Here is a 9,964-nt window from a genome sequence, read left to right on the forward strand (position 1 = left end):
ATTTGTAGTGAAGACTTTGAAAGAATTTAATAAAAGGTATTAAGTTTGACCTTTGACCACCAAATTCTTCTACTTTAAGGATCTGAAAACTTGTTCCATTACTGCTTATATTAGTTTAGTGAACTTTGCCTAATCTTAACCTGAGCAAAGGTCAAAGACTAACTGGAAACACCTGTATGGCTTTTGAGGACCTTGAAATATCATGTAATAACACATAATAATACATTATGTAACTATAATTGGTTTGTTTCTTTCTCTCCCACTCAGTTAATCTGGAGAAAAAAAATACAGCTGAGTACAATAGCCATCTCACTTTTTGATTGTTTTATTTTCTAGTTAGACAAGTTGAGTTTTCTCACTCAACTTCCTCATGAAACACACAACATTCAACACAGAAATGTAACAGTATGCATAAATAAGAAAGGATACAAACCTTTTACAAATTAAATTAAGGCAAAGATTTTTGAATTCCAAGACATTGCAATAATTTCAATGTGTTGTGTAAATCTATATAATAGATCTAATCTCTTCTGTTGTAAAACTATGGAGTCAAAACGGTGATAATATGAGTGGGAATAATTGGGCAGCTAATTTAAGCTAAAATGATAAATTCCACCTGTTTTACTGTGATTATAGATATTAGTCTTCAGAATTTGAGAAGGTTTTTTTTAAACCACACTTTTAGCACGTTGTGTTACGTCAACATTTGGATTACCATTCCAGCAAGTATATTAAATTCAGTTCAAAAAATGACAGGATATTATCCTCAACTGTACAGTGCTAATCTGTAGTAAGCGTGGAGATATGATCTGAAATGTATCATACATACTCAGATTTATGTTACTCAGGTGCTGTAGTCATAGGTATTATTGTGGCATTTACACCAAAAAACTGATACAATTTACAGCAGGATTCCTTTAGCTTTAAAAATCACAGTCTAAAACTGTTTGTTGTACAGTATTTAGAATTGGGTCAATATTCCATATGAAGCACCCTAATAGTCTGATGTATGTTACCCAGCAAGAGACAACATGGAAACAACCTGAAAGCCTTCTCACAGTGGCCTCACAAAGATTTCATATCACAATTTCAAAAAATGATTAAAATATAAGGCAAGCTGATAACAGATTCCTCATAAGTGAAATAAATTGTATTATTATGCAGCTATATTATGACGTATTCTGCAGAGTTGGATCAGGGTTGGTAACAGTGAAACAGTAAAAACAAATACTAAATGTGTTTCTGGTTGATCATCATTATCCTCTTGAATTATTAAAAGAAAACATCATGCAGTCACATTGTGCAGGCTAACAAGTCATAGAAAACAAAAAACATGCACTTATGTTTTCATGTATAAACAACATACCACAAGCCCGGGATCACACTTAAAACGTACATTATAATGTTCTGCTATCTAAGTAGGCTCATCACATCCAGCAGCATTAGCGTCAGTCGCCTTATGATACAAAAGAATTTTGTATATGCATTCAGAATAAAAAAGGAAAGTTGAATTATTTATGGTTAGACTTCATTTTATCGTGACAGCATCAGTTTCTGTGATTCTTTCAGTCACTGGAAGTGTAGCGCAGATTTACAATGAAAGCACATTTTCTCCAGACCAACCTTAGACACGGAAAAACCTTCATGCTTGTGTGCTGTGACATTGATCATAGAGGAATAATCACATCAACAGATCTTTCTCGCAGCACACAATTTGACTTGTCATAGCAGGAGAAGCACAGGTGGAACTAATCCCATTAACAACGGCTCTGCTCCCTTTACATGTCCCAGTAAGACATGACAGTGAGCCAGTATGGGCCCTTGAACTGAGCATCTGAATGGAATACAGCCATGATTAATGTTATTAGGTGCGCCTGTGTTTGACAGGTTATCCACAGTGAGGAAGGCAAGGTAAAGGCAAGCAAGCAGCCATCGATTTAGTCCCTGACTCTGAGACAACCTGCAGGATTACAGACGCTTTAAATGTTTGGCTTAAGCATTGGAGCATGTACAAACCTAAAGAGATGACAGTCAACAAAAAAGTATATAAATTAATTTCATTCCAAAATCAGGAGAGTTTAAAAAGGTGATAATTAGAGTTATAAAATGACTGAAAACAGGAAAGTAAAGGACATTATGGGCTCTATTTTCATGTCAGCACAAACACTAAAACAAGGATGCTGTCGGGATCGTATGAATTGACATCAACAGTACAAATTCAACACAACTGACAGCAGGAATGTCATTGAAACAGTCTGTACTGAGCGACGGTAGACTAGTGAGATTAACAGGTGACTCTTACTATCTGTCATTTTCTGCTTTTAAACTATATGAACTGTATGCAGTAGACTATAAGCAAACATCCGGTTATTGTGTGGACCGCATCACATTATCATACAGATGGGTGACAAACTAAAGGAAAAAACCTGAACAAATGAGTGTAGTAGCATTATGAATGTAGATGCAGGGAACAGGTGCGAGCATGAAAATCTTTGATGTGTTAGCTTTGTGTTGTGATCGGCTTTTTTCCATAATTTTTTTTTCATTCATTTATTTGTTTCCATTATGTAAATATTTGGATTGTGGGTTTCTATGTTAAAACTGACAATAACTTCCTGTTATTATTTTGACCCTAGTGAACACTTTTTAACCTCTGTATGTCATCACAACAAACATGAATTCAGGTTTTAATAAGACATATCTAAGTTCACCCAACATCTGCACACTTAATGTTGGTTTTTCCATTAATGTATCCCCTATCTTTATGTCATCACAACAAACATGAATTCAGGTTTTAAAAAGGCACATCATCTAAGTTCACCCAACTTCTGCACACACTGCATCTACAGTATGTCAACGGAAACAGCAGTTGCACTCGGCTTTGTCCTCATTGACTTTGTTCACATGACCTACAGCAGGTGGTTTGTGCTGGTCTCCACGACAGCAACAAGAAAATAGAGCCCCATGTGTTTACTTTTAGAAAGTTTACCTTTATGGAGGTTATTGTTATGAATTAATGCATTAGATGCTCCTGCGTGAGTATGGAGATAGATTTACGTAGCATTTTGGAATGAAAGCCTTTCAGGTAATAAATATTCATAATAATTTTTCAGATTTCTGTACAGTGCAGTGAGTTCATTCAGGCCTGTTGCGTCGCCTGAGGCCAGATGCAGGCTGCTCCGCTCTGACCTCCTCAATGTTTATCTCGGAAGAATCCTCTAGCGAAGGCATGAGCTCACACTCCTCCAATCCTTCCTCCTCTTCTCTGTCAACCTCCTCCATTTCCTCCTCATCCCCTTTTTCTTCTTCCTCTGCTTCCCCGTCAGACTCCTCCGGTATTAGCTCCTTCATGTCCTCACCCTCTGTTGCAGCTTCATCTTTAGCTTCTAAAGGTTTTTGATAGACTTTTTCAGAAGCTGCCACTGTTCCAGCAGAGGGCTGTGTGTCCACCAGATAGGTGTCGCTGGCCCCGAGTGACTCAATGAGGTCATCAAGATTACGCTCACAGGATGCCTCTGAAAGAAACACAACAATTCATACTAAGTTTATCTACTGGCTATCAACACCTATGAGGGAGTCATATGTTATGACTGTGCCTACGTCCTTTTATCCGAAACTGCTGAAAGTCTTTGCAAACCAAATAAACCAGCTAAACCACATTTGTAAGATAAAACTAGATGCAAAACAATTTTCTGTTTTTATGTGGCTGGCCATGTTGAATTTCAAATTGTGGTTTACTTCTGTCACAACTAAATGCAACAATGACGCTGCACAGAGACTCAGTTTGCATTCTGCAGATGCTCACCGTTGATGTTGAGAGGTGGACAGTCCATTCCTCTCTTCTTCATCAGGTATCGGATGGTCTGGAGTTGGCTCATGATCTCATTCTTCTGGTCTTGTGCCACCGACTTCACGCTGCAGAAAAATGAGAACAGAAAACTGTTATGTACTTCAAATAATAAATGAATGACTTTTATATTTTGTGCCATGTATGCTACATTAGATGACATGACACATGCCAGATATAAATAAAGACTTCTGACAGTTATTAATTATGTTCTTAAAAAACAGTTCATTGCTACATAATATACATGATCCTAAACAAGACTTGTTGAAGCCCTTTATCTATGCTATCAGACTGCTTGAGTACAGCCAAACTGGGATCCTGTTTCAGAACCACAACTGTTTAAACAAAGTAGACAAGGTGTGACACAACATAACACGAGACAGTGATGTACAAAACCTTTACTTAATCAGATGATCTCACTGAGATCAAGACCTGAGTACAGCAGAGAGGAAGAGAGCAAACAATCATCACTCACCAGTTAGTGAGCGGGTCCAGCTGGGTGAGGATGGAATTGAGCATCCTTTCTGTCTGCGCTAGCCTTTGTTCCAGTTCATTCAACTGGTTCTCTGCACAAAAACAAACACATATACACAAGAGGATTAAAAAAACCCCAGGCGTCTCAATTACTCGTAATAAAACTAGAGTAAAAACACATGAATGCAAACAGAAATCCCATTGCGTGCAACACACACCTGCCTCCACAGATTTTTTGGCTCCTTTTGTAAATTTGTCCTTTTGTGCCTGGTCATCTGCGGACTTGATCTGCGAGTTGAAAAAAGGCAGAAATAAACATTATGTGCTTCACATGTTGTAAGAAGATGCATCAAATTTTGTAGAGATCACAGCAGTGGTGCAGCAGCTGCAGCCTTCCAGAGCAGTACATTCTCATGATTTAGCATCATCTTTCTTTACCTTCAGAAACTTGTAGGCTGCAAACACTCCGACTCCGATGGCGTAGAGGGGCATGAGTGTGAACACGTAGCCCTTGTTGCTATTGGATTTGTACTTGTCACCCTTTAGCTCTTGCTCCATCAGCTTCTTCATCTGCTGCATGTTCTCAGGAGACTGAGGTGAGCCGGGGGTGTTCACGTTGATGGGCTGGCCTCTCACTGCGCCCGGGCCCGGACCCGCTGCAACATGTGTGTCAACATAACATCATAAAGACAAGTAGAAGGACAGTGAAAAAATTCAGCCTGACTGAGGTATCCAGGATTAAGAAATGACAGTTACACAATTCATTTTAAGCGTGACCAAATAATCCTAACTCAACATCCACTTACTAGCTTTTTCTCGATCTTTCAGCTGCCTCTCACTTAATTGCGGATAGAGTTAACCTGGCCTAAGTATGGAACTTTAGTCACGTGATAACACCCTGGTTCCCACCTTGAGCTGCAGTGTGGAAATCAACAAATTTGAGGGAATACACAAATAAAAGTAACTTGAAAACAGGGCTGAACAATTTTGAAAAAATATCTAACTGCAGTTATTTTGACATATTGCTATTGCGATATGATTTGCGCTATTAGAAAGAATGATCATTTTTACATCATTGTTCTCATCTATACTGAAAAACATTAAAATGATTATGGTGGGATTTTAGTGGGGATCTGTGCCGAACAAAGATGTTTTCTTAAGTCTGTAGAATATGATATGTAGCCAGGACCTCTCTGCAGCATGAGAATACTTAATTTAACATGCTATTTTGACACACATTTCACCATTAACAAATACTGCGCTTCCAGCAATTTAAAAATTGCAGTAGGTCATATTGCAATTTCCATAAAATTTTGATTAATTGTTAAGCCCTACTTGAAAATGTTTTTATCCTTGAATATTTGTACCAAAATATATATCGTATAAGGATTTCTTATAACTCTTGATGCACTATTTCAACATATCTGATTGGTATCAGTGCTGATACCTTATTAAGACTGGGTATCACCAGATACAAACAATTCACAATTCTTAGTTTCTTTGTCAGTGATGACAAATATTCAGTGCTTCTGCCATCAGTTACAGTTCAGGTACACTTTCCTTACATAATAGTTAACCCCAATGTATCAAATTGCTACTCTGTGCTGCCAAATCCCATGATGTGAGGTGGATCAGTGCATCCCCATTCTTAACCCTGAGGTAGACTTTGATCAAACGTTGACAACGTCATGTGAAATGGTAAATGGACTGTACTGTAGCGCCTTTCTTGTCTTCCGACCACTCAAAGCACTACGAATCACATTCACCCATTCACACACATTCATACACTGAATAGGTACAGGGGCTACCATGCAAGGTCCCAACCTGCCCATCAGAGAAATCTAATCATTCACACACATTCACACACTGATGGCACAGCCATCAGGAGCAATTTGGGGTAATGTATCTTGCCCAAGGACACATCGACATGCGGACTGGAGGAGCCGGAAATCAAACCGCTGATCTTCTGATTAGTGGACGACCCGCTCTACCTCCTGAGCCACAGCCGAAATATACATATATTTATACACAGTGCTGCTTGAAAGTTTGTGAACCCTTTAGAATTTTCTGTATTTCTGCATAAATATGACCTAAAACGTGATCACACATTTACACAAGTCCTAAAACTGAATTAAACAAATGAGAATTATCCAATCTTACATATCTGTGGGAGGCAAAAGTATGTGAGCCCTTGCTTTCAGTAACTGATGTGACTCCCTTTTACAGCAATAACTTCAACCAAACGTTTCTGGTAACTGTTTATCAGCCCTGCACATTGGCTTGAGGGAATTTTAGCCCATTCGTCCTTACAGATCAGTCTCAACTCAGGGATGTTGGTGGGCTTCTCAACATGAACTACATGCTTCAGGTCCTTCCACAGCATTTCTTTAGGATTAAGGTCAGGACTTTGACTCAGCCATTCCAAAACATTATCTTACTTCTGCTTTAACCATGCTTTGGTAGAACGACTTGTGTGTTTAGGGTTGTTGTCTTACTGCATGACACACTTTCTGTTGAACTTCAGTTCACAGACATATACCTTGACATTTTCCTGTAGAACTAGCTGGCACGACTCAGAACTCATAGCTCCATCAATGATTGCAAGCTGTCCTGGTTCAGAGGCAGCAAAGCAGCCCAAACCATGATACTACCAACACCATGTTTCACAGATGAGTTAAGGTTCTTATGCTGGAATGCAGTGTTTGCATTCGCCAAACATAACATTTCTCATTCAAGTCAAAAAGTTCAATTTTGGTCTCATCCATTCACAGAACATTGTTCTAATCACCTTCTGGCTTATCCACTTGGTCTTGAGCGAACCGTAGATGGCAGCAATGTTCTCTTTGGAGAGCAGTGGGTTTCTCTTTGCAACTCTGCCATATACACCATTGATGTTCAATGTTCTCCTAATGGTGGACTCATTAACATCGACTGTAGCCACTGCAAGAGAGGCCTTTAGTTTCCTAGATGTTACCCTGGGGTCCGTTGTGGCCTCCCAGACTATTACACGCCTACTCTTGATGTGGTCTTTGTTGTTCGACCACTCCTGGGAAGGGTAACAATGGTGTTGAATGTCCTCCATTTCTACATGATTTTTACATGATCTGCGTGACAGTCGACTGGTGGAGTCCAAACTCTTTAGAAATGGTTTTGTAACCCTTGCCAGCCTGGTGAGTATCAGCAACTCTTCCCCTAAGGTCCTCAGAAATCTCCTTTGTTTGAGCCATGACACACTTCCACAAACCTGTGTTGTGAAGCTCAGACTTTGACAGTGAAGACCAAGATTTCTCCTCTTTAAATAAGGCACGGCCTCCCAGACTCACACGTGATTGTCATTCCATTGATTGAAATGACTGACTGTAATTTCCCCTTCAAATGAATTGATAATCCTGGGGGTTCACATACTTTTGCCACTCACAAATATGTAACATTGGATCATTTTCCTCAATAAATAGGCCTAAATGAACAAGTGTAAGATTTTTGTCTCATTTGTTTAACTGGTGTTTCTTTATCTAGTTTTAGGACTTGAATGGAAATCTGATCACATTTTAGGTCATATTTATTCAGAAATAGAGCAAATTCTAAAGGGTTCACAAACTTTCAAGCAGCACTGTGTGTCTATATATATATATATATATATATATCCATTTAGATGGTTTGAAGAGTCTTTCAAAACTGTAGAAATACCTTCAGAGCAGCATTAAGTTATAGTGAACCACTTTCTGGGTTTTTGAAACAACAGTTCAGAGAAATGAATGCTTCACTCTGTGAGTTGAGTGTAATGTAATACATGAGAAACAAACTACTGGTAAGTGCAACTTGTTTCGTAGTGGGTTGCACCTTTAATAGGCAGACTTATACTTCCCCTCCACTCAAAAATATGTTCTTCTTCTTGTTCTTACAGTTGGATGTTTGAACTTCACTGTGCAGAATGATATATGTACAGATTTTGTTCTCACATTCATCTGCTGAAAGTTTAAAGTTTCTCTGTGCTCATTAAAAATATGATTTTAAGGGGCAGGCCTACAAGCAGGATTTGTGACATCACAACTAGTTCGGAAACCAATCCTGGTCCAATATTCATCCACACTGGAAACTTGAAGACTCCAGTACACAAACACTGAAAATGGATTTTTGGGAGGAGCATATATCATTTTAAGGATTTTAACAAGACAGCTGAACTTTTTTTGTGTGGAACACTATCAGACACACATTATTAGGCTATTTAAAGTAGAGACATTTTATATACATCTTAACACATGTCTAGAGGGGATCTTTCAGCTTTAATTGCGCTGCAACATCAGTGCAACATCAAACAATGGGATATAGTATAACTTAAATCCCTTCTGTGCATGAAGTCTTCTGTCCTGGCTTTTATTTGAGGAAATGAGTCCAGTGTGCTTCAGGCAGAATAACACATATGTGAACAAGCCCACAGTAGGCTCTGTCATTTCCCACTGCGACAATGGTGTAAATGTCCTAAGTTACCTTTTCTGGTGTAGCGAGGGTCAAACCTCGTCTCCTTTGCCCCGGCCCCGCCGCCGACGCCGAACAACCTCGGCAGGACGACAAATGTAAAAAGCACCGCTGTGAAAGCCAGGGCGACTTGTTGTGATGTTGACAAAACCATCCTCCCGTGAACCCCTACACACTGCACGAGACACCCGCCACAAAGGAGCACCGCGCGCGGCTGAAAGATGTGGCTAAAGAGCCGGGAGCAACAAGCGACAATGCAAGCTGTCAGGCTGATATATATACAACAAAACCAGCGCGATATAAGAAACCAAAAACTCAGGCTGTTCGGCCCAGAACAGCTGTGCTGCTCCACTGCGAAAACAAGAACCGGACTTCCGCCAAGGACCTTTTCAGAATAAAAGCACAAACTGAAACTCTTTAGCGACCGTAAACAAAATGACACTTCTTAACCACCAGGCTTTAATTATATCATATAATATATTTATTGTGTTTTATATGTTTAATCATTTTAAATTATTTTGTTGTATATTTACAGGGACTGTTGCTAAAAACTCAAGCAGCTTATAAACATAAGAATGCAAAAGGAGAAGATGTTTAAAAGAAAAGAAAAGCAACCAAAGAGGCTTGGGAGTGAATTTGGTATTATAATATTATGTAGTATTATATATGATGAAGTCTACCAATATGTTTGAAATTAGTGTCATTTTTATTTAAACAAAACTGGTTTGGACAGGAACTTCTAAGTTGTTTAATTTATTTCCAGTGGAACATTAATAAATTCTTAAAAAGTTTGACAGTCCCTTTGTGTATCCTTCATATCTCCAGAGACAAGGATGTTCACAACCTCTGGTTGTTATATCTCAGTTAGGAGCGTGAACTAACTGTACTTCTGACTACAAATGTATAAAGGAAAAGGTAAACTTTATTCTTTCAGGGAGGAAAACATTCATTAATGTTTGTGCACAAATGTAATTACCACAGATACATTCTATTAAAGCACAACAGGCTTTCAGTAATGCTTGCAGTGTTACTGTGCCATTGTATTGCCATTTACATGTGAAATTTAGCAAATGACAATATAACCTAGGGTATTCGATGTGAATAATGAAACTAGAAGGAAAACATTTTTGAATTGCATCATAAGAAATGTTTTTTAAAACGGGATCT

At 38.7% G+C, this 9,964-nt stretch overlaps 1 protein-coding gene across 1 annotated transcript; it reads right to left on the minus strand.

The window, feature by feature from the left end:
• Positions 1-319: 319 nt before the first annotated feature.
• Positions 320-9,160, minus strand: ccdc107 (coiled-coil domain containing 107). Its single transcript, XM_042403935.1, has 6 exons — positions 8,810-9,160; positions 4,760-4,977; positions 4,540-4,609; positions 4,323-4,413; positions 3,806-3,915; positions 320-3,515 (listed from the first exon to the last, which is right to left on the minus strand). The coding sequence occupies exons 1-6, from the start codon at positions 8,949-8,951 to the stop codon at positions 3,136-3,138; spliced, it is 1,011 nt and encodes a 336-aa protein (XP_042259869.1). The 5' UTR covers positions 8,952-9,160; the 3' UTR covers positions 320-3,135.
• Positions 9,161-9,964: the final 804 nt, after the last annotated feature.

The sequence above is a fragment of the Thunnus maccoyii genome, chromosome 23 (assembly GCF_910596095.1).
Source record: "Thunnus maccoyii chromosome 23, fThuMac1.1, whole genome shotgun sequence".
In the NCBI taxonomy this organism is placed as follows: domain Eukaryota; kingdom Metazoa; phylum Chordata; class Actinopteri; order Scombriformes; family Scombridae; genus Thunnus; species Thunnus maccoyii.

Coding starts and splice junctions, on each gene's coding strand:
- ccdc107 (XM_042403935.1), bottom strand. CDS start 8,951: ATGGTTTTGTCAACATCACAACAAGTCGCCCTGGCTTTCACAGCGGTG. Junction 4,414..4,539: donor CAAAAAATCTGTGGAGGCAG/GTGTGTGTTGCA, acceptor GTTTTTGTGCAG/AGAACCAGTTGAATGAACTG. Junction 3,516..3,805: donor TCCACCTCTCAACATCAACG/GTGAGCATCTGC, acceptor TGTTTCTTTCAG/AGGCATCCTGTGAGCGTAAT.